Source organism: Cololabis saira, chromosome 3 (assembly GCF_033807715.1).
Source record: "Cololabis saira isolate AMF1-May2022 chromosome 3, fColSai1.1, whole genome shotgun sequence".
Lineage (NCBI taxonomy): Eukaryota > Metazoa > Chordata > Actinopteri > Beloniformes > Belonidae > Cololabis > Cololabis saira.
The window spans coordinates 4402104-4427675 of record NC_084589.1 but is presented as its reverse complement, the minus strand read 5'-3'; the positions used below and the strand labels follow the sequence as shown (position 1 = coordinate 4427675).

The 25572-nt window shown below is 40.6% G+C and overlaps 1 protein-coding gene across 1 annotated transcript in view; it reads right to left on the bottom strand.

The window, feature by feature from the left end:
• Positions 1–25572, bottom strand: part of grik2 (glutamate receptor, ionotropic, kainate 2) — a 540292-nt gene that overhangs the window by 349898 nt on the left and 164822 nt on the right. Inside the window, exons 3-4 of the mRNA XM_061715437.1 lie at positions 24035–24202; positions 6683–6940 (exon numbers count right to left, since the gene is read on the bottom strand). Of these exons, the coding sequence (XP_061571421.1) occupies positions 6683–6940; positions 24035–24202 (426 nt within the window). The remainder of the gene's footprint in view (positions 1–6682; positions 6941–24034; positions 24203–25572) is intronic.

The following is a 25572-nucleotide window of genomic DNA, read 5'->3' as shown; positions in this document are numbered from 1 at the left end:
AACATCTGTTATGGGATTCTGTTATAATGGGAGTCCCCGCCCCCTCCGGTGTTGTCATGGTAACGTTTTGCCCCGACTGTTAAACAGGAAGTGCTGTACAGCTGACATCTCGAACGTTAACCGTTGAACGTTATTTAAAGTACTGCTGAAGTGATAGACACGCTCCATGTCTCCTCTCCATTTATTGAACACAAACAACATCTTAACCCTAAACCGGGAGGAGGTTACCAGAACTTTTGAACTTTTTTTAAAAACATTTTTTAAGATGTGTTTGCATAACTTAAACACACAGAAATGTATTAGCACTATGATATATTATACATTTGATCATCCTTGATCATCCAGGATCATCCTGTCAGCCTGGGGAAGCGGTTAAAGGGTCTCTAAATAGCCATGTTAAGTTAATGGGAAAATTTCAAAAGGTGAAACAATCAGTATTTAAAGGGGAAAATAAACTCAGAACTGGTCCAAATTGAATAGTATGACTGTGTATAATACTATCATCGATATCTTAAAGAAATCTGGCCACAAAATACTCGTTAAAAGGTTTTGACTGATTGTTTCCAGCTTGCCCCTTAAACAGGTCTCTGAATCTACAAGTCAAACATCTATGATCTGTACCAACAAGAAAATCAAACTTTGTCGTAGGACAACAGTGAAGACATCGTTGGAAAGGTCTTGACCTCAGGAGCAACATATGTCAATATGAGATTTGTGGGCAATTCCTGCTTCCCAGGTGTGCCCTTTGAACCTTGTACCTGTGACACTTTTGAAGGCCTATAATTCAACAACAAAATATGCTAGAGACATGGGGTCAACAGTTTTGGAAAGCTCTGGACCTCTACTATCATGCCCGACAGTAGTCCAATAGGGGGCGCCACTGAATAGGGTCAAAACCTATAAAAACATGATTTCACCCTCTTACCAATACAAAAGTCAAAATCAGACCGAACAGGCGTGCTTCCCACCCTTAAAAACATATAATAAGCTTGCAAAGTTCGTGATCACAGTTTTATATAAGCGCTAATTCATTGGAACTACAAAAGCTATGACGTAGCACAATGCTGTGTATTGTAACTTGGCGCAAATTGTAGTTCTGTAACCTCTTCCGGTTTAGGGTTAAGATGTTGACATCAGGGTTCAGAAATGATATATCCGCTCATTTTTCAACAGACAAAGTGTGACCATAAAATGTATATTTATATTGTGAGTAGATGTATGTGATGGAAAAGATCAATCTATGCATTTATTAGTGCTATTTTAACGTTTTGTCCTGCTGCCTATTTCGCCGACAGAAAGGGTTGCGTTCAGTGGCGTAACGTATTAAACAACGTTTCAAAACAGATCTTTCAGACCTCATCCCTCGATCTATTTTGTTTCTATGAAGTGTTAATGTGGTTTATAATTTGTTTTAATATGGCGTTGTAAGAGCACAAGCTGTTAAAATAAGGGCAGTAGTACACTTTTAAATTGAAGTACTGCTCTGATCGTCACATATAGACGGGATTACATTGGAAGTGTCATACAATTTGGTGTATTCTATTTGTGTCTGAAAATTTCTCGCTAGAAATGTCATCAAACCATCTTTTAAATTGAAGTATATGCATTTAAAAAAAAAAAGAGGAATGGGGAAGCCGCTCGCGGTGATCACCTGCTCCGAGCGTCAAATCTAGCCGCAGACGGGATTACATTGCAGCCAATAGGAGCCTATTAGCGCCTCCGGAGTGAGACTGTGTTGCGTCATTAATCATTGTCTGATAATGTCTCTGAATGTTTGCTATAAACACTGGTTTGTGCTACAGGTGTATTTATTATTATACTAAATATTAATATTATGATTAATATAAATAATTAATTAATTTCTGGAGGTTAAGTCTGATATATAATTAATAATTAATTCAAATTATTTATAATTATTTATAATTATTATTATAACAGCATCCCTACTTAGTTTATTTACTCTAAACTTAACTATCTTAAATATTAACCGGCACACGATCGGGGGCATCTGTCACGTGTCCACTATGACGTATAGGGGGATCCCAGAGGGATTATTTTCATTTTTTCATTCATTCGTCTGGCTGTATCTTTTATTTTAGCGGGCCGGAAGTTATACATTTCAAAATGTAACAGTTATACATTTCAAGGGCCAATATTGTAACCCCTCTACGTTTTTGCACTTTGGACCAACGTAGGCAGGGTACGTTTTTATGTGAGACTGGGTTGCGATACGGGGACTAGACTATTCTACAATTGAAGTAATAACAGCGATATTATTTTGTGTTTTAGCAATGAACATGAAAGGTAATGTTACTTACTGAGCAGGTGAAGGGAGGAATGACGTGACGTGACGTGACGTGACGTTGCTGTGGTAGACTGAATTGTTATACATCCGTTATTATTACTATTACGAATACTACTATTATTAATATTATTATCAGCATTATTATTATTATTATTATTATTATTATTATTATTATTATTATTATTATCATTGTTATTATTATTATTATCATTCTTATTATTATTATTAGTATCATTATTATTATCATTATTATTATTATCATTCTTCTTCTTCGTCTTCTTCGTCTTCTTCGTCTTCTTCGTCTTCTTCGTCTTCTTCGTCTTCTTCTTCTTATTATTATTATTATTATTAATATTACTATTATCACTAGCATTATCATTATTATTCGGGGGCATCCGTCACGTGATCAGGATCCCCCCTCGTCACTCTATGACGTAGAGGGGACGCCCAGGGAATCCCCTGTGGTTGACGAAATGGGAGAAACTTTAAATATCGCCTGTCTCTTCTTAAAACAGCGTTAAAAACGGGCTTTTACAAACTGACATTAAAAATCAGGTCCTTGCGCGACAAAAACGCATAATTTAGCCACTATAACAAAGAATAATATATAAATAATAATAATGTCATAAAACGTGTTTAAATCACGACCACGCCTCCCATTGACTTTGCATAGTACTATATCCGTGGTGGTCAGATTAAAACCTCATTAAAACACTGCTAACACAGCGTTAAAAACGGGCTCTTACAAACTGACATTAAAAATCAGTACCTTGCGCGACAAAAACGCATAATTTAGCCACTACAACAAAGAATAATATATAAATAATAATAATGTCATAAAACGTGTTTAAATCACGACCACGCCTCCCATTGACTTTGCATAGTACTATATCCGTGGTGCTCAGATTAAAACCTCATTAAAACACTGCTAAAACAGCGTTAAAAACATGTTTTTACAAACTGACAGTAAGAAACCGTACCTTGCGCGACAAAAACGCATAATTTAGCCACTATAACAAAGAATAATATATAAATAATAATAATGTCATAATTCGTGTATATATCACGACCACGGATCCCATTGACTTTGCATGGTACAATATCCGTGGTGCCCACACGTAATTTTACCAGTTTCCGTGTTGGTACCACGGAAAATAGTGGTGAGAGGTCGTGGGCATTTCACGGATTTTTGTGAGATCAGGTTGGTATTTTGCCGTGCCGTTCTAGCATCGTCTTCGCACAGGGTGTCTTGATGATTTGCAATTACAGGCTGAGCCTACCACTCACTGCCACTCACTCGCTTTATATTATACTATTTATGTACTTTTTCTACTTTTACTGTGACCACCAAATAATGTGGTTTTCCTGCCTCCACCTCATCCACAACATCTCGATCTCAGTCTCCATGAAATTTAGTGGCACGGTGGCTGGACACGTCTCATTCATCCTGACGTGCAGCAGAAACAGACTACAGCAGCCGCTGCGCATGCTCAGCAGGCTGATTCATATGCAAATACTACTTTGCATTGCCCATTTATGGTATGAAGTGGGCGTGTAGAGGGCGAGATATGAGGTGAATTCACCTGCGCAACCTTCCAGCTGGACTGTGATTTATTAAAGGTATTGTGACATCATTTTTGACATGCTTTTAACACTATTAAAAGTCTTGCCCAACATCCCTCAAATGTGTCTAAAAGAGTGTAACAAGAAAAACTTCACTCTAGTACTCTTTTCCTGGCTTTTTATTACAGTGTTTTTTTGCGCCGTGAAAAATGCTTCCTTTCCCCCCTTTCCTGTCAATCATTGCTCCGCTCCTCCTCCAAACCTCCTCCTCCTCCAGCCATACGCTCACAGCGGCGTCGGAGAGTAAGCTGGGAGCGACAGGCGAAGCATGCACGGAAAAGCAGGAGGGCGAACCACAGCAAACAATCATAAAAATAAAGGCATGCAAGCAGCACTGTCCCCTTATCTTAAGTCCAGTCAGTGGCCGCGGGTCTTCTTAGCAGTTTTCCTCCGGTGATTAGAACAGAGGGGGCTCTAAACAGCTCCGTGTTAAGCCTCATTTATGGTTCCGCGTTAAATCGACGCAGACCCTACGCCGTAGGGTTCAGCGTATGGAGCGCGTCGCCGCGTAACCCTACGCCGTAGGCTCTGCGTCGGTGTAACGCGGAACCATAAATCAGCCTTTATGGTGCGCTGGAGAGGAGAGGAGACAGGGAGCTGGGTGGAGGGGGCGGTGATTTAGCGGATCGTTACGTAACGATCCGCCACCAAACCACATGCGCCGTTTTTGCATAGTTATGCGGAAAATCCCAGAAAGCATACAATACACTGAATGTTAAAAGTTCGTTGTTTTTTGGGTGTAATTGATGTCAAGACACCCAACAAAACACAAAAAATCAAGAAAAATGTGTTTTTCATGTCACAATCCCTTTAAGCAAACATTGCGTGCAAGTGCACACGGCCATTTTTGACTTTTGGGTTTACGTGCACTTTTAGTATGAATCCTACGCACTCTTTTATAAATGAGGCCCCTGGTCTTTATCTCTCCCACCTACAAACCCATAATCCAGAGGTAACCTGGGACCAAAAGGACTGTGAGGAAGTAGTCACAGGAAGCTGAAGAAACTCTGCAGGGATGTTTTAAGGCTGCAGATGGGGATGCACTCTGTGAGCCACATGGAGATGACATCAATCAGTGCGTTTACATGGGAAGTTTAATTCCTCTTTAATTAAAATTAAATCAGATTTAAAATGAGTAAAAATTACCATGTAAACACCTAATTCCAAATGAAAATGGCCATTCCGAATTAAACTTAATTCCAAAGTAAGTGGCTGGTTTATTCTGATTTTAAATCCGAATAGAATAATTCCGTGATCATGTATACACTCATTCCTCTTTAAATTAATTTCGATCTTTCTGCGCTGCTCGTTCCCTCGCCCGTCTGTCTCCATGACGCTTATATTCCACGCTGGGCTGGTTTTGGAAACAAAGTTTCAAGATGGCAGCCCGCAGTAAACGCTGGTCAAGAGCAAAGACCATTTATTTAATAAATAGCTTGGAGGACCTGGAAATAATTAAAAGAACAGATGGTAGGAAACAAAGTTGTAGCGGCTAAGCGGCTAAGTTTATTTTTCTTCCAGTAGACGTCATTTCCGGTAGACGTAACTTCCGGTCCGCACCCTTATCCAATCAGAGTACACTACAGTTTTTAACTTAAATTTAGAAGAATGTTGGAGAAATTGTTGCTCTACTTTGCTGTTCACTTCGTTAGAGAGCACACTTAAGAATATGTAAAGGTTCAGGTTTATACCATTCTGTTTTTTTGTTTGTCAAATGTTGAAAGGTTACCAAAAACATTTTTACCCAAAAATCAAGTGGCCCTATGTGCTTAATATGGTGCTAGAGATACCGTGGTCCATTCATTAGGGTAGAAATGATTGTTACATTCATGTCAGACGATGAAAAACATGTGTATGTGATAAAAAAAAACAAATGCATTGCTGAACACAAATGATCTCTTAATGTTGTTTTTTAAACAACAATGGCAGTCCAAACAATGATCGCTGAACATGTCAAAGCTGAAAACATCCCTGGGGATCCGTTTAAGTTGATGGTGCAGTTAGGAATAAGAATAATCGCAGAGAGGATGGAGCAGTGCTGTTGCAGCATGACTGTTGAGCAATGACATTCGAAGTATATAAGTACATTAAAGGAGCTTGAGGCCGGATTGTGGCAGGATTTATGAAAAAAATCCGTATACATTTTAAGTTTTCTAGTAATAATGTCAGATGAAGCGTTCCAAACCCAAAAGAATGAGCCCTCTAGTGTATCTCTCCTTTGCCTTGAACAGGCTGTGTGCTGCAAAATGTGCTGCAATTCGGTCCCGAATTTCCCGCGCTGGGCTGCGGATGTGACGTCACATGACGCTGCATGTGCGTTCTCCCCGTTCTCCCGTGCCGGCTTCACTGTTGGCTGCAGTACCCCCAACGGCCGTCGTGGTGAAGGGTGGCGCTAGAGAGTCTCATTTCTTAAAAGGAGCCTCAAGCTCCTTTAAGTATATACGCAGGCCAAGTCATGGCGTATCATTGCAAACCAAACTGCGCTGATCCAAATAAAGACATACCTCTCAGTAGAAATGTGAATCTACTGGGTTATACTGACATACAATCACCAACACTATGGGTTGTTGCTTTCTTTTCATGGCATCTTACTGTTTGGCCAATATTCATTTGTGCACTTTCACATGATTAAAACAAAACTAAAACTGCAATCTTATCTGTTATTCATCAGAAAACCACAAGAAACAGGTAAGAAAATGAAACAATTGAGAAAAAATGAAGCAGTCAACAAATAGTATACATGTGTAGTCTTACCAGTACTGTCATCATAAACCACCGTGACCGTCTTCCACTTGAAGAAGTGTACAAGGTCCAGGATGGCTCTGCTGAGGGAGGAGAAGTCCGGATACAGGCTCACATAAAACACATCTCTGTTGTCTGATACTTGGTGCTTCCACTTGGTCTGGATGTGTGGGACCCCCAGAGCATTACAGATGGACTGAACTGCATTTGCAGAAGAACTGTGAGAAGGGCCGAAGATCGCTGCCACCCCAAGCGAAAGCTGGTCACAGGCTAGAGAGGGGGGACAATTGAGAAGTTAGTGCTACAGAGCTATATCAATTTTTCATCCATCATCATCTTCCCAACTTGTTCCCACTCATGTAAATGTCGCCCAAAACGCCTATCCAAGGTATACCCAAAGTAAATTGAACGCTATTCTTGAACCGAAGTACATAGATGGTTATGGTCTCTTTTGAAAGGTTACACTCTGAAGTTTTTCCCCCAACTGTCAGAATCACTGTAACTACTACTGTAATTCAGTAATCTCAGTTTGAACACACTGACATAGAAGGTTTTTATTTCAGCCGGAAATTTCTTTCGTAATCGTCTTTCCTCTGCAGTTGAGTGAATCTGTGTCTTATTAGCTGCAAAACACATTGAGTCCACAGAATGAAGCCGTATCTAGTACAAGTTCAAATTTAATAACAATACAACAAAAAATGAGTATGTTATACATTATTTTGTAAGACTATGTCTTACAAAGACTATTATAACAATTAAACATTAGATTTTGTCCCATTGGCAGAAATTTTACATACAAAACATACAATCATAATTTCGGTCTCTAATGAAAGCTGAGACTTAGATCTATCATATCATATATCCAGATTCACTATAGATATTGCTGAAGTATATATAAATACATATAAAGAATCAAAACACGGACGCGTGTCTGATCCTAGCGGTTAGACTGGATATAAGAGTTTAAAACCTCATGGATGGTTTCTGCCATCTGTTAGCAGCATGTGCATCTTTGCAGAGCCCACGTTACAATATAAAATGAATCATTGACCTGCTGCCTGGAATGGAATAAAGCTTTCAAACCGCCCTCAGTGACATGGAGTACACCCTCTTTCAATTGCAACATTTTACTGTTCGGTAAAACCTTTCATAAAAACGTCTGTAGCTTAATAAAACAATAAATACATACATCAAACACTTTATGATTCAATAGTTTCTAAAATCTCCCTTAGCAAAAATAATTAACAAGATAACTCATAATAATTCATAAACGTTTGTTTATAACAATAATTACATGTCTCTAACATGTATATTTGATCAGACAACCTTGTTATCGTTCAGAAAAAAGTTGTCAAATTTTGATTTACTTATTGCTTCAGCAACGACATGTGATGGGGAGACGTTGAGGCTTTTTTTTTTTATTTAACCTTTATTTAACCAGGAAAAGAAACCCATTGACAATTGAAAATCTCTTTTGCAAGGGTGTCCTGGCCAAGAGGCAGCACAAGATTTCAGATATTAAAATTTACAGAGGTGTAATGTAAAATATTAAAATCAAATAAAATCAAATGAAACAAAAAATGGAAATCATTTAAAACAGTTACAAATCAGAGATGCTGTCTCAAGTGCACTCATTCTAGACTTAAAATCACTCAGGGGAATAAGTTCTGTTATTTTTAGATCCTTTTGAAGTTTGTTCCATGTATAAGGGGCAGAGTTTGTGAATGCTCTTTTTCCTTGCTCTGTGTGCACACATGGAACAGAAAGCAAATAATGATCATTAGAGCGTAGTCCATAACGATCAACACTCCTCAGTGTAATTAGGTCACTGATGTAGGGTGGCAGTAGTCCAAGTATTGCTTTGTATATAAAGGTATATACCAGTGACACAACCTCCTGGTGGACAGTGACGGCCATCCGACTCGGGAATATAGTTCAGTAATGGGTCAAGGCCCTAATGAACCCTAGAACAGCATGGTACACAGAGTCAATCTTACTCAATCTTTGAGCTGAGGCATTCATGTACAGGAGGTCACCATAATCTAAAATAGGTAAAAAGGTTACTGCAACAAGACGTTTTTTAACATTAAAAGAAAAACACAATTTAAATTTATTTTTATTTTTAAATTTATTCTAAATAAAAACCCCAGTTTCAGTTTAAGTTTCTTTACAAGGTTTTCAATATGGGCTTTGAAAGTCAGGGTGTCATTAAGTAGTATACCAAGATATTTATATGTATGGACCACCTCTATTTCACTTCCCTCAAGGGTGAAAACTGTGGGGATGTTTAAAAGTCCCTTCTTTCGCTTTGAAAACAGCATTTGCTTAGTTTTGTCAGCATTCAGTACTAATTTTAGCTGAATAAATGCTTGCTGGATTGTATGAAAAGCCTTTTGCAGCGATACAATGGCATTAGTAGGGGTTGATCCAAAGCAATAAATAATTGTGTCGTCTGCATAAAAATGCATATTAGCATCAGATATGTTTTGTCCCACGTCATTAATATACATAACAGATAGGAGGGGACCTAATATAGAGCCCTGTGGCACCCCCTTGTGGACACTCACAAAGTCTGAGCACAACTCATCATATTTGATACATTGGGTCCTATCATTTAAATAGTTTGCAAACCAGGAGACTACATGATCAGATAGGCCAAAACTACAGAGCCGTTTCTTTAGAACTGAGTGGTCTACAGTATCAAACGCCTTCGAGAGGTCAATGAAAAGGGCAGCACAGTCCTGTTTTTTATCAAGGGCAACAAGTATGTCATTTATCACTCTTGTGGCAGCAGTGACAGTACTATGCTTTTTCCTGAAACCTGATTGCAGTTTTGAGAGAAAGTCATTTGAGTATAAAACATCTTTAAGTTGCTCACATACCAAAGATTCTAGGATTTTTTTATTTTTTTTTATTGATCTTTTTAGAAAAAACAACATACAATTAAAGCTGCAAGCAGCGATGAACGGGCCCTCGCACTCACGGCCACCGCCCCCCATAAGTATCAGAAATGACACCACCCACGACTTCCTATGTCAAACCATTGAAAAGTTATAGCAGAAAAAAGGGACAACCAATCAGAAGAAGGGGCGGGGCTAATTTAAGCCAATGAAGGTCAAGGGCTCCATAAAGAATCTGATGACACCACCCACGACTCTCTATGTCAAACCATTCCAAAGTTATAGCAGAAAATCGGGACAACCAATCAGAAGAAGGGGCGGGGCTAATTAAGGCTAACGAAGCTTAAGGACTCATTACAGAGTCCCATGACACCACCCACGACTTCCTATGTCAAACCATTCAAAAGTTATAGCAGAAAAAAGGGACAACCAATGACAAGAAGGGGCGGGGCTAATTCAGGCCAATGAAGGTCAAGGACTCCATACAGAATCTTATGACACCACCCAGGACTCTATGTCAAACCATTCCAAAGTTATAGCAGAAAATCGGGACAACCAATCAGAAGAAGGGGCGGGGCTAATTAAGGCCAACGAAGCTTAAGAACTCATTACAGAGTCCCATGATACCACCCATGACTTCCTATGTCAAACCATTCAAAAGTTATAGCAGAAAAAAGGGACAACCAATAAGAAGAAGGGGCGGGGCTAATTAAGGCCAACGAAGCTTAAGGACTCATTACAGAGTCCCATGACACCACCCACAACTCTCTATGTCAAACCATTCAAAAGTTATGGCAGAGAAAAGTATTCTAGGGGGCGCTGTTGAGCTGTTTAGGCCACGCCCATTAATGCAAACCATGAAATATCAAATGTATCGCCAAGTCTGGCTTGCATGCAAAATTTGGTGACTTTTGGAGAACTATCAAATATGGACCAATCACATGAAGGGGGGGCGCGCCTTTTGGCGTCTAGCGTCGCCACGGTAACAGTTTTGAAAGAGAAAAGTAATGCGTGGTGTCGCAGGATGTAGACGCACATTTTGATGTGTAACACACCTAGGTGCACGTTACGGTTCGGGCTGAATTAACTGCCGAAGGAATGGCATAAATTTCGCCAAAATGACACAATTTATTCAAAATGGCCGACATCCTGTTCGGTTTCGGCCATGGCTCCAAGAGACTTTTCTTTAAGTTGTGCCATGATACAGGTGTGTAGCGATTTTCGTGCATGTACGTCAAACCGTATTGTGGGGCTTGAGGCCCAAAGTTTTCCGGGGGGCGCTGTTGAGCCATTTTGCCACACCCATTAATGCAAACCATGAAATATCAAATTTATCGTCAGGCCTGGCTTGCATGCCAAATTTGGTGCCTTTTGGGGAACTATCAAATATGGATCAATCAGATGAAGGGGGGGCGCGCCTTATGGCATCTAGCGTCGCCACGGTAACACTTTTGAAAGAGAAAAGTAATGCGCGTAGTCGCAGGATAGAGACGCACATTTTGATGTATAACACACCTGGGTGCACGTTACGGTTCGGGCCGTATTAATTCTCAAAGGAATGGCTCATATTGCTCCAAAATTACGCGATTCATTCAGAATGTTCAAAATGGCCGACTTCCTGTTCGGTTTCGGCCATGGCGCCAAGAGACTTTTCTTTAAGTAGCAACATGATAAAGATGTGTACCGATTTTCGTGCATGTACGTCAAACCGTATTGTGGGGCTTGAGGTGCAAAGTTTTTTCTGTCTGAACCAATCAGATCAAGGGTGGGCGGGCTTTTTGGCATCTAGCATCGCCACGGTAACGCTTTTGAAAGAGAAAAGTAATGCGTGGTGTCGGAGGATGGAGACGCACATTTTGATGTATAACACACCTGGGTGCACGTTAAGGTTCGGGCCGTATTAACTGCCGAAGGAATGGCATAAATTGCGCCAAAATTACACGACTAATTCAAAATGGCCGACATCCTGTTCGGTTTCGGGCATGACGCCAAGAGACTTTTCTTTAAGTTGTGCCATGATACAGGTGTGTACCGATTTTCGTGCATGTACGTCAAATCGTATCATGGGGCTTGAGGCACAAAGTTTTCCGGGGGGCGCTGTTGAGCCGTTTTGCCACGCCCATTAATGCAAACCATGAAATATCAAATTTTTCGCCAGGCCTGACTTGCATGCAAAATTTGGTGACTTTTTGGGCATGTTTAGGGGGGCAAAAAGGCCTTCCTTTTGTCAGAAAAATAATAATAATAAAAATTAAAGCTGCAAGCAGCGATGAACGGGCCCTCGCACTCACGGCCACCGCCCCCCATAAGCATATCAGAAAAGACACCACCCACGACTCTTTATGTCAAACCATTCAAAAGTTATAGCAGAAAAAAGGGACAACCAATCAGAAGAAGGGGCGGGGCTAATTCAGGCCAATGAAGGTCAAGGACTCCATACAGAATCTGATGACACCACCCACGACTCTCTATGTCAAACCATTCCAAAGTTATAGCAGAAAATCGGGACAACCAATCAGAAGAAGGGGCGGGGCTAATTAAGGCCAACAAAGCTTAAGAACTCATTACAGATTCCCATGACACCACCCACGACTCCCTATGTCAAACCATTCAAAAGTTATGGCAGATAAAAGTATTCTAGGGGGCGCTGTTGAGCCGTTAGGCCACGCCCATTAATGCAAACCATGAAATATCAAATTTATCGCCAAGTCTGGCTTGCATGCAAAATTTTATGACTTTTGGAGAATTATCAAATATGGACCAATCACATGAAGGGGGGGGCGCGCCTTTTGGCGTCTAGCGTCGCCACGGTAACACTTTTGAAAGAGAAAAGTAATGCGTGTAGTCGCAGGATGTAGACGCACATTTTGATGTATAACACACCTGGGTGCACGTTACGGTTCGGGCTGAATTAACTGCCGAAGGAATGGCATAAATTTCGCCAAAATGACACAATTTATTCAAAATGGCCGACATCCTGTTCGGTTTCGGCCATGGCTCCAAGAGACTTTTCTTTAAGTTGTGCCATGATACAGGTGTGTAGCGATTTTCGTGCATGTACGTCAAACCGTATTGTAGGGCTTGAGGCACAAAGTTTTCCGGGGGGCGCTGTTGAGCCATTTTCCCACGCCCATTAATGCAAACCATGAAATATCAAATTTATCGCCAGGCCTGGCTTGCGTGCCAATTTTGGTGCCTTTTGGGGAACTATCAAATATGGACCAATCAGATGAAGGGGGGGCGTGCTTTTTGGCGTCTAGCGTCGCCACGGTAACACTTTTGAAAGAGAAAAGTAATGCGTGTAGTCGCAGGATGGAGACGCACATTTTGATGTATAACACATCTGGGTTCACGATACGGTTCGGGCCGTATTAATTCTCGAAGGAATGGCATATATTGCTCCAAAATTACGTGATTAATTCAGAATGTTCAAAATGGCCGACTTCCTGTACGGTTTCGGCCATGGCGCCAAGAGACTTTTCTTTTAGTTAAGACATGATACAGGAGTGTACCGATTTTCGTTCATGTACGTCACACCGTATTCTGGGGCTTGAGGCGCAAAGTTTTTTGGTCTGAACCAACCAGATGAAGGGTGGGCACGCTTTTTGGCGTCTAGCGTCGCCACGGTAACGCTTTTGAAAGAGAAAAGTAATGCGTGTTGTCGCAGGATGAAGACGCACATTTTGATGTATAACACACTTGGGGGCACGTTATGGTTTGGGCCGTATTAACTGCCGAAGGAATGGCATAAATTGCGCCAAAGTGACACGATTAATTCAAAATGGCCGACTTCCTGTTCGGTTTCTCGACATGACACCCAGAGACTTTTCTTTAAGTTGTCCCATGATACAGGTGTGTACCGATTTTCGTGCATGTACGACAAACCGCATTGTGGGGCTTGAGGCACAAAGTTTTCAAGGGGGCGCTGTTGAGCCATTTTACCACGCCCATTAATGCAAACCCTTAAATATCAAATTTTTCGCCAGGCCTGACTTGCATGCAAAATTTGGTGACTTTTTGGGCACGTTTAGGGGGGCAAAAAGGCCTTCCTTTTGTCAGAACAATAAGAAGAAGAAGAATAATTCCTGCAATTACAATAGGGCCTTCGCACTGCAAGTGCTCGGGCCCTAAAAAAAAAAATAATACAAAGAATTCCTGCAAATACAATAGGGCCTTCGCACTGCAAGTGCTCGGGCCCTAATGATAACATGGAAACATGTAATCAAAGATCCGCATTATACATTATACATTGTCCCCTTTTTTTAGGGCCCGAGCACCTTCAGTGCGAAGGCCCTATTGTATCTGTAGGAATTATTTGTATTTTTTTTTTTATTATTATTATTCTTATTATTTTTCTGACGAAAGGAGGGCCTTTTTGCCCCCCTAAACGTGCCCAAAAAGTCACCAAATTTTGCACCCAAGCCAGGCCTGGCGAAAAATTTGATATTTAATGGTTTGCATTAATGGGCGGGGCAAAATGGCTCAACAGCGCCCCCTTGAAAACTTTGTGCCTCAAGCCCCACGATATGGTTTGACGTACATGCACGAAAATCGGTACACGCCTGTATCATGACGTAACTTAAAGAAAAGTCTCTTGGCGTCATGCCCGAAACCGAACAGGATGTCGGCCATTTTGAATTAGTCGTGTCATTTTGGCGAAATTTATGCCATTCCTTCGGCAGTTAATACGGCCCGAACCGTAATGAGCACCCAGGTGTGTTATACATCAAAATGTGCGTCTCCATCCTCCGACACCACGCATTACTTTTCTCTCTCAAAAGCGTTACCGTGGCGACGCTAGACGCCAAAAAGCGCGCCCACCCTTCATCTGATTGGTTCAGACAGAAAAAACTTTGCGCCTCAAGCCCCATAATACGGTTTGACGTACATGAACGAAAGTCGGTACACACCTGTATCATGTCGCAACTTACAGAAAAGTCTCTTGGCACCATGGTCGAAACCGAACAGGAAGTCGGCCATTTTGAACATTCTGAATGAATCACGTAATTTTGGAGCAATATATGCCATTCCTTCGAGAATTAATACGGCCCGAACCGTATCATGAACCCAGATGTGTTATACATCAAAATGTGCGTCTCTATCCTGCGACTACGCGCATTACTTTTCTCTTTCAAAAGTGTTACCGTGGCGACGCTAGACGCCAACAAGCGTGCCCCCCCTTCATCTGATTGGTCCATATTTGATAGTTCCCCAAAAGGCACCAAATTTGGCATGCAAGCAGGGCCTGGCGATAAATTTGATATTTCATGGTTTGCATTAATGGGCGTGGCAAAATGGCTGAACAGCGCCCCCCGGAAAACTTTGTGCCTCAAGCCCCACAATACGGTTTGACGTACATGCACGAAAATCGCTACACACGTGTAGCATGGCACAACTTAAAGAAAAGTCTCTTGGAGCCATGGCCGAAACCGAACAGGAAGTCGGCCATTTTGAATTAATTGTGTAATTTTGGCTAAATTTATGCCATTCCTTCGGCAATTAATACGGCCCGAACCGTACCGTGCACCCAGGAGTGTTATACATCAAAATGTGCGTCTCCATCCTGCGACACCACGCATTACTTTTCTCTTTCAAAAGTGTTACCATGGCGACGCTAGACGCCAAAAGGCGCGCCCTCCCTTCATCTGATTGGTCCATATTTGATAGTCACCAAATTTTGCATGCAAGCCAGGCCTGGCGATACATTTGATATTTCATGGTTTGCATTAATGGGCGTGGCCTAACGGTTCAACAGCGCCCCCTAGAATACTTTTCTCTGCCATAACTTTTGAATGGTTTGACATAGGAAGTCGTGGGTTGTGTCATGGGACTCTGTAATGAGTTCTTAAGCTTCGTTGGCCTTAATTAGCCCCGCCCCTTCTTCTGATTGGTTGTCCCGATTTTCTGCTATAACTTTGGAATGGTTTGACATAGAGAGTCGTGGGTGGTGTCATCAGATTCTGTATGGAGTCCTTGACCTTCATTGGCCTGAATTAGCCCCGCCCCTTCTTCTGATTGGTTGTCCCTTTTTTCTGCTATAACTTTTGAATGGTTTGACATAGGAAGTCGTGGGTGCTGTCGTTTCTGATATGCTTATGGGGGGCGGTGGCCGTGAGTGCGAGGGCCCGTTCATTGCTGCTTGCAGCTTTAATTTTTTTTTTTTTTTTTAAACACAAAAGCCTAACTAAGGAACAGAGTCTCTGTAGCGTTAAATAATAAATAAACAGATGAGCAAGAAATGATCAAAGGAGGAAAGTGATGAATGAGCAAAAGTGCATACAAAAAACAAATGCAGTGGTAAATGCAAATGCCCATCGCTGATATCCCATTAAATGGAAATAAATAAAACATAAAATGCAACATAAATAATAATAATAAAAAACAAATAAAGGAAATGAAAAGAAAATTAAGGGAGGGGGGGTCAGTCGGTGGGTAGAGTCTTCAACGCGATAAAGTGGTCTATGAAGGATTGCCATTTATGAACAAATTTAGCTGAGCTGCCTTTTACTGAGTATCTCACCTTTTCCAATTTGAGAAAAAACATAACATCACTAAGCCAAAGAGAAATAGACGGAGACTTGGGGGATTTCCATGAAAGTAAGATACGACGTCTTGCTAAAAGAGATGTGAAAGCCAATACTTCTGACTGTGTGGGGCTGATATGTGAGGAGTCAATAGAGAGTCCGAATATTGCTAAGAGAGGGGCCATAACAACTTTTTTCCCCAGAACATTAGACATGATCACAGAATAGTCACTCCAAAATTTCTGTAACCTAGGACAGGAGAAAAACATATGACTTAAATTGCAGGGAGAGCCCTGGCATCTGTCGCATAGGTCTGCAACATTCGGATATATTTCGGATAATCGGAATTTTGATAGGTGCGATCTATGCAGCACCTTGAATTGAATAAGTTCAAGTCTAGCGCAAGGCGTGCTAGATCGTATGCTACGGATAGCTTTATCCCACAGCTCCCCTGTGAAGTCAAGGCCCAACTCCCGTCCCCAACCCTCCCGAGCTTTATCTACAGAATGATCATCAAATGTCATACACAGTGCATATATCCTAGATATCAGAGACTTTTGACTGAGTTTCATAGTTAGAAGATCATCCCACGGTTGGTTCGCAGGAAGGGAAGGGAAGCATGGAAACAGAGCAGAGGCACAGTGTCGAAGCTGGAAGTAGCTAAACAAATGGGAGGCAGGCAAATTGAACTTTGACATCAGATCTGAAAATGTGGAAAAGATACCATCCTTATATAGATCCCTGAAGTGCTTAATGCCCCGGCTGTACCAAATCATAAAAGTGGTGTCTATTAGTGATGGAGGGAACAGATGATTCTTAGTAACAGGTGTATAGGTGGATGGAGAAGCAAATTTAAAGTGGCGCCTAAACTGTGACCAAATCTTAAGGGAGGAAAGCACCACAGGGCTATTTGTAAACTTAGAGGGATTCAATGGTAAAGAGGAGGAGAGTAGGGCCGTTACAGAGGATGAAGAGAGTGACTGAGCCTCCAATCTGCACCATAATAACTCAGGAGACTGAAGCCAATGAATTAGTTTGTGAATATGCGCTGACCAATAGTAAAGCAAAAAGTTTGGTAGTGCTAGACCCCCATTAAATTAAATTTTTTGGAGAAGCGCATACCTCACTCTGGGTGTCTTACCGGCCCATAAAAAGTTGGAAACAATTTGGTCAAGTGATTTAAAAAAAGATTTTGGTCAAAATAAAGGAGTGCATTGGAACAAAAAAAGAAATTTAGGCAATACAGTCATGTTCATTGTGTTAATTCTTCCTATCAGCGACAATGGTAGGGAGTTCCACCTCTGTAAGTCCGCCTTCACTCGAGTTACCAGTGAGGAAAAATTAGCGGTGAAAAGAGAGGGCAGAGTGCGGGTCACATTAATCCCTAAGTATCTAAAGCCCGACGGGCTGAGTTTAAAGGGGATATCAGATTGTTTGAGTTGTAAAGCAGAGGTGTTTATGGGGAAGCATTCACACTTGTGAAGATTGACCTTATAGCCGGAGAAGGATCCATAATTCTTCAACAGAGATAATATTGGTGCAATGCTGGTTAAAGGGTCAGATACATATAAAAGGAGGTCGTCTGCATAAAGTGACAATTTGAGTTCCACATTGGACCTAGAGACTCCGCAAAATAGAGGAAGAGTTCTTAAAGCAATTGAAAGTGGTTCGACGGATAGAGCGAATAGCAAAGGGGAGAGAGGGCAGCCCTGTCTCGTGCCACGTGATAATGTAAAATAAGTGGAGTAGTTGTCATTGGTGTGAATGCTGGCCTGAGGGGAAGTGTAAAGAAGTCTAATCCAAGATATAAACCTGTGTCCAAATCCGAATTTATGAAGTGTTGCAAAAAGATAGTTAAATTCGACACGATCAAACGCTTTTTCAGCATCAATCGCGATAACAACTTCAGGGAGTGGAGAAGAATCTTTAGAGAGAATCACATTTAGAAGTGTACGAACATTATAAAAGAGCTGGCATTCCTTGATGAAACCATTCTGCTCCTCAGATATGATGCTAGGAAGGATCTTATCAAGACGAATTGCTAGTGCTTTGGCTAAAATTTTGACATCCACATTCAGTAAAGACAAGGGCCTGTAAGAAGTGCATGATTCAGGGTCCTTGTCCTTCTTCAAAAGGAGGGCAATGGACGCCTGCATTAAAGAGGGAGGCAATGAGCCATGATCAAGGGACTCATTGTACATTGAGAGTAAAAGGGGGGCTAATTTGTCTTTGAACTTTTTGAAAAACTCAGCGCCGAACCCATCGGGACCAGGGGCCTTGTTGCTTTGCATAGCTTCAATGGCGGCAGCAATTTCTTGCAAGCTGAAAGGAGCATCGAGGCCATTAGCCACATCCAAATTAATAGTAGGGACAGTGATATTATCAAGAAAGGAGGTCATTTCTGCTGTGTCAAGTGGAGATTCTGATTCATAGAGAGAGGAGTAGTATGACGTAAAAATTGTGTTGATGGCGATTGGATCGGTGGTAAGTGTGCCAGTAGAATCTCTAATGCTGGGAATCAGTCTCGACGTTGCTTGCCTTTTTAATTGGTGAGCCAATAACCTGCTTGGTTTATCGCCGTGTTCATAATAGTTGGCATGAGCGCGTAATAGGAGCCGTTCAGAATCGGCTGTCGCTATAAGATCGAATTTTGACTGCAAATCAAGCCGTTGTTTCAGTAAATTCGGACTTGGGTTAACTGAGTTTAGTCTGTCTATGTCCTGAATTTTAGATGTGAGCTCCTGTAATTTAGCCCTGCGGATTTTACTGGCGTATGCTGAATAAGAGATAATCTGTCCTCGCAAATATGCTTTGAGTGATTCCCATACTAGCGAAAAACTGGTAGAATCTGTTTTGTTTAATGCAATGAAATCATCTATTGAAGCAGATATAGAAACGTTAAATGCATCGTCGGATAAAAGCAATGGATTAAACCTCCAGGGAGAAGAAAAACGGGGGCGCTCAGACAATGTTATATTCAAAGTTAGAGGGGCGTGATCTGAAATAACAATTGGGTGGTATACGACAGAAGTAACTTTGGGGAGAAGAGAGCCATCAACAAAAAAATAGTCAATACGTGAATATGACTGATGTACTTGTGAAAAAAAAGAGAATTCCTTATCTCCAGGATGTGAGAACCTCCACGGATCAACAAGCCCGTTCTTGACTGTAAAATCGGTAATAGATTTTGACATAGAGGATTGAGTCAAAGTACGAGGATTCGAACGGTCCAAAGAAGGATTAATAACACAATTCAGATCACCGCCCAGTATTGTAATATGCGTATTTAAGAAAGGGAGGTTGCCAAACAGCCTATCCGTAAAATTGGGGTCATCAAAATTAGGGGCATATATATTCACCAACAATACAGGGTTACAGTATAGAGTGCCCGCAACAATAAGATATCTACCATTCTTATCGGATATTGTCCTGGAGACGGAGAAATTTACTCTTTTGTTGATCAAAATTGCTACTCCTCTAGACTTAGAATCAAAATTTGAATGAAAAATATCACCCACCCAAGCACGTTTGAGTCTGAAATGATCTTTATTTCGCAAATGAGTTTCCTGAAGGAAAGCTATGTCAGTGTCCAAGCGTTTCAAATGTGAAAAAATCTCTGATCGCTTAATTGGATTATTCACACCTTCAAGATTCCAGCTAGCGAATGTAATGTTTGATCCAGTATCAGGCTTACGCAGATTACGATCGTTCATATAGGCATTCTTTGAGAGAAAATAAGACAGACTCACCCACCACAAGAGGAAATATAAGAAAAAGAGGTAAAAGGGAAAACCAAAATAAACAAAACTCAGGAGTATATACATACCTACAGAGACATAATCCAAAAGCCAACAACCCATAACCCCCGCCCACTCACCCATCGCACATTAGATGATTCCATCCCCAAACGATGGAAACAGGAAAGCAGGCTTCAAAGGAAGCCATTCTCAAAAAAAGATGCTTTCGACTATAAAGCTAAATACAAAAACAAAAACAAAATTAGCTCCTGCAGAGTTAAAACCTTAAAAAAATAAAAAATAAAATATGAGGCATATAAAACCAACAATCTGAGCCATTCTGACGATCGCTGTCTTGTCAGGGTAACAACAAACATTAATTTAATTAAGGAGATCTTTGGCCTGTAGAACAATGATATATACATATATGCACTCGCACACCCACACAGACACGCACACACATACACACAATTTAAGCAATAGATAGGGGTGTGTGCATATTTCTAATCAAGGCATCATACCAGAGACATGATTAGGCCTTCAATTTTAAACGGTGCTGTTCCCATTGATAGTTAGAAAAAATAAAAAATAAAAAATAAAAATTACGACATAAAGTCCTGTTTTATGAATTGACTCACTCACCCAGGGCCAGAGTCCCGCATGGACAGCAAGCTGGATAAATCGTCCCAGAAAACTAGCTGGTAGTCACTTTTTTTTATTTTCTTGATGAATGCCAAGGCTTCATCTGGCGACGTGAAGTCACGTTGCTGGCCGTTATGGGTTACACGCAGCCGGGCGGGATACAGCAATCCAAACCGGATCCCTTCAATCTCTCGCAGCTGACGGCGCACGTCATTAAAGGCAGCGCGCGCCCGCGCTGTCTTGGCGGTGTGGTCCGGGAAGATGGAGTTGGTCATATTCCGTACCTTTATCCGCTGCCGCTCTCTGAGGCCTTTCTGAGGATGTCAGCGCAGTCCGTGTAATAATGGAGCTTGGCCACTATTGCGCGGGGCCGGTTACCGGGCTTGGGTTTTGGCATGAGAGAGCAGTGAGCTCTGTCAACCAGCGGCTCCGCGTCGAGGGCGAAGGCTTCCGATAAGAGCCTGGAAACACCGGCTGCAGATGAAGAGTCAGGATCCTCCTCCGGGACACCAATAATCCGTATGTTCTGCTGACGAGACCTTGACTCCAAATCCTCGCATCTGTCCTCCAGCCTCACACATTCTTTCGACAAGTGATCAACTTTTTTCTGGAGAGCAACGATGTCGTCTGAGCAGCTTGAGAGAGCCTGCTCCATCCCAGTAACCGTGGCCGTGAGTCCCGCGACGTCCGCCTTCATGGAGGAAATACTGCCGGAAAGATCCGCTTTAAGGGAAAGCAGCTCGGACTTAATAGAAGTTAAATTGTCACTCAATGCTGCTTGTAGCTCTGTCTTAAATATAGCCGCGACATCGTTGCGAAGAGCGGAGAGCAGTTCGGTTTTGAGCTGGCTGAACTCCGCGGCGGGAGCCGGCGCGGCGCAGGTGCTTTCCGGAGGAGGAGAATCACTGCGGGGCGAGGAGACAGCGTGAGCAGCAGGCCGCAGGTTAGCTGGAGGGTTATTCCCCGCTTTAATGGACTTTGGAGGCATTTCCGTGGTAAGTAGTTAATGCAACCGCGTTGAAAATAAATTAGTTAAAACCAAAGCCGTGGGAGTGATGCAAAAAGTGCCAATAGATGAAAAATTTTAAATAACTCTGCAGGAGCTCCGCTAAGCACGTCTCACCCCATGTATCGCTAAGCCGGAAGCCAGATTCTAGGATTTTTGACAGGACACAGATTAGATATTGGCCTGTAGTCGGTTAATAATGCTGGATCACCACCCTTAAATAGAGGAATAACAAAGGCTGACTTCCAAACTGATGGTAGCTCTTTGCTTTCAACTGACAGGTTGAAAAGTGCTGTGATCGTCTGTGCAATGAAATCAGCAGCCATTTTTACAAAAAAAGGCTCTATATAGTCTGGTCCAGGAGGTTTATTGGGATTCAAGGTTGTGAGTGCCTTATGTACTTGTTGCACAGTAAAAGGTACAAATGTAAAAGGTTTTCCAAGAAATGCTTCAGAGCTTGTAGTACTGTCAGGTCTATGAGAGGTATGGGTTCTTACATGTTCAAACAATGACCCAGATGAAATAAAATGCTTATTAAAACAATTTAAAATCTCAGTCCTATCATGCACTGGGGCTGAGTCTTTTAAAACAAAGGAAGGAAGGAAGTGTCTGGGGACTTTTGTTCACAGACATCGACTTTATCACCTTCCAGAATCTCTGTGGATTATTACGATTATCAACTGTAATAGACAAGTAATGTTCTGCTTTAGCCTTTTTAATAAGAGAAGTGCATTTATTTCTCAAATGTCTAAAAATGGACCAATCATCAGCAGAATCACTTTGTCTAGCCTTTGCCAAGCTTCATTGCACTGATGAATGAGGTCATAATTTCTGTGGATAACCAAGGGTTTTCTCGTCCCTTCACCCTAAATTTTCTTTTGGGAGCATGTTTATTTACTATTCTCTCAAAGTTATCTTTAAAAAATGTCCAAGCCAGCTCCACATCTGGCAACATATATATGTGCTCCCATTGGACCAAGGACAAATCATGATGATAAGCCTGCACATTCAATTTCTTTAAGTTCCTCTTGTAAATAATACGAGGTTTACATTTAGGGATCTTTGTGTCTCTGCAAGCTGCAATAACACAGTGGTCACTCAAATCATTGCAAAAAATGCCCAGGGATGAAAACTTATGTGGAACATTTGTTAGAATTAAATCAATCAATGTTGACTTCTCAGGACATTTAACATTTGGCCTAGTTGGATGATTGATCAACTGGCTAAGATTTACAGAGTCACAGTAGGATTTAAATTCTTCAGAGGATGAGTTCAGCCAGTCCCAGTTTAGATCTCCTGCCATTAAAAGCTCAATGTAATTTAGCTTGGAAAGAAGTTGTTGTAAGGATGCTAATGTTTCCTTGGAGGCAGAAGGGGGTCTGTAACATCCAACAACTGTTATGCAGAAGGATTTGGCTAACAGAATGATACCAAAGGTGAAAGGGATCTGTTCAGATGAGATAATATGATAAGATAAGATCCACTTTATTAATCCCCAAGAAAATTGTTGTGTCAAAGTAAAATAAACCAAGGTTAGTATACACATAACAGAAGGAGGATAATTAAATAAAACTATACAAAGTGTGTGTTTAAATGTGTCAAGTGTTTAAATGAATGTGGAAATCGTGCCTAAAAGATAAAAATAACTAAGCGTTGTTGCACAAAGATGTTGCACTTGACAGTGATGATGATGACGCTATTGAAATTGAATAAGTGCTTTAATTACATATCCATCCTCCTGTTTTTATTGTGAGATGCATTAAATCATTGAGTTTTTTCACACAATTGTAACAAACAACTAACAACTGTAAATAATGTGCTTCAAAACTATCTTTATTTATGAAAATCTGTGTGACAACTAAATGACCTCAGGTTTGTAACCCGGGTTCCTCAGCGTGTAAATATATTTTTCTCTGTTGTTGTAGATCTGAGCCTACTTCTTTTTTGGTCTTGTTATTTCTGCAAACTCTTCATCATTTTCTTGGCAATCTATGATTGCATTATGATTATTATTAATTTATTTTGACTGTTTTAAAAGGGGGACGTTTAATCCTAATGTCAAACAAACAAACAAAAGTAATGCAAACTAACTATTCTTATATTCAGACATCTTCCTTTTTGCAAGACATTGTTCATGTTAAAAGATGAAAAACCCATTTGTTGTTGTTTTTTTTGTTGTTTTTTTTTTTAGAAGAAAATCTAAGTGGCTGTAAACCACATGTCCAAACTCCAAGTAGTTTTTATTGAAATAATTCGTTTTTTGTTTCACTAACTTTTTTAGTGAATGTTTTATGAGCGGATCAATAAACACACAAGAAATTTTAATATATATTAACTTTTACAGTAACATAGTCTGATTGAATAAAAGACAAACTGAAATTGATTTTCATGAAACTGCATTCGGACGAGTAACAAATATACATCTTTGCATTGTGTTGGCTTTGCACTCCAGTTACCACTAAACAATTGCAAAGAAAAAAAAATCAATTATCTCTCAATGTTTGAGGTGTATACTACTATACACTAACTTTGGACAACTTAAAAATAATGCTTACCTTTCCTGGAGGCTTCGAAGCTGTCATAGATATTTATCCTTTGGATGTCATAGGTAAGTGTTGTGTTTGGCAGTAGGGTTCTGTTCCTGTTGATTGTGTTTAAAGCAAATTTAAATGCCAGTTCCTCTGCACCTGATGGGCCACTTTCAGTGGACTCAAATATCCCCCCTGTTGAGGAAAACAAAGAGATTAGGAACAGTTTTATGCAATAATCATTACAACATTGCAATCATTTTGATGATGAGTAGCTTTTACAATAGTTAAAGCTGTGAGATGCACCCATATAAAAAAGTCTCTTTTGAAAAAAAGTATAGCTTACAACTGAAGTAACTATGGAAGAGTATTAGGGCCAGGCAGGAGAAAAATAAAAATAATATAAAATAATATAATATTTTTCATTATACATGAAAAAAGTTGAAATGTCGAGAAAAAAGTCGAAATGTATTTCAACTTTATTTTCGAAATTCCGACTTTATTCACAAAATTTTGACTTTATTCTTGAAATTGTATTTCAACATTAATGTCGACATTTCAAATTTTTTCTAGAAATTGTATTTCAACATTAATTTCGACATTTCGACTTTTTTCTCGAAGTGCACAATATAAAAAAAAATCTTCCCCTGTCAAATATGTTTTCTCCTGCATGGCCCTAATAATCTTCCGTAAGTAACTCTTCAACAACAATTGAAGAAGAAATGGAAAGTGACAAATAATATGTCTAACCCCACATAGGAATATCCAACAATTTACTTTGACTCTTTCTTTGAAGACAGTGTGAGCAGTTAATTTTTTGTAATTTTTTTGCATAGACATTCATTTGTAACATAAATAAAAGCACCAGAACAATAAATAGGAGAAATAAATTAATTTGTTATTTGAAATGGATGAAGTCAAGAGTGTGATGATAATTTAATACAAAAGCAATTAAAGATGAAGCCTGTGATGGAGGGATGAAAGACGATCTCCGCCTTACCAACAAATGCATATGAAAATCATTGAAAAATAAGGACTGTAAGGGGTTTGTACGTTTCCTTCTCCAGTTGTATCATTAATTGATTCAAGGAAAATAAAATATTTCCCTGTGCAAAGTGTGAGGGCACAAGCCTCGTGTGGATAAAAATCCATCCCTCAGATGTCACTGGGCTCTCGTTCATCAATAGTCAACATACCGTAGATGACCATTTAGTAGCCCGGGCGTTTAATATGCTAAATCCACTTGGACCCCAGGCGTTTATAAGAACCAGGCGGGTATTTGCACCAGGCTACAATTTATTTTTGCAATGAGCAGCACCAGACCATTACTTACAAAGAACATATGAGATCACCATAGTACCACTGGAACTAAAATTGTACAAACTGTACACAACACAACACCTCACGACGAGCTCCCGATCACGAATCGTGAGGTCGCAAGAAAATCAAGCGTGTTTGAAATCCTGGTCGCTCCTTGTGAAGGAATCACAGTTGAAGCAGCTGCGACCCGATTTGCCTCATCCTTTCGCAGAGAGCATGTACAATCTCTGATGTTACGTCAAAAA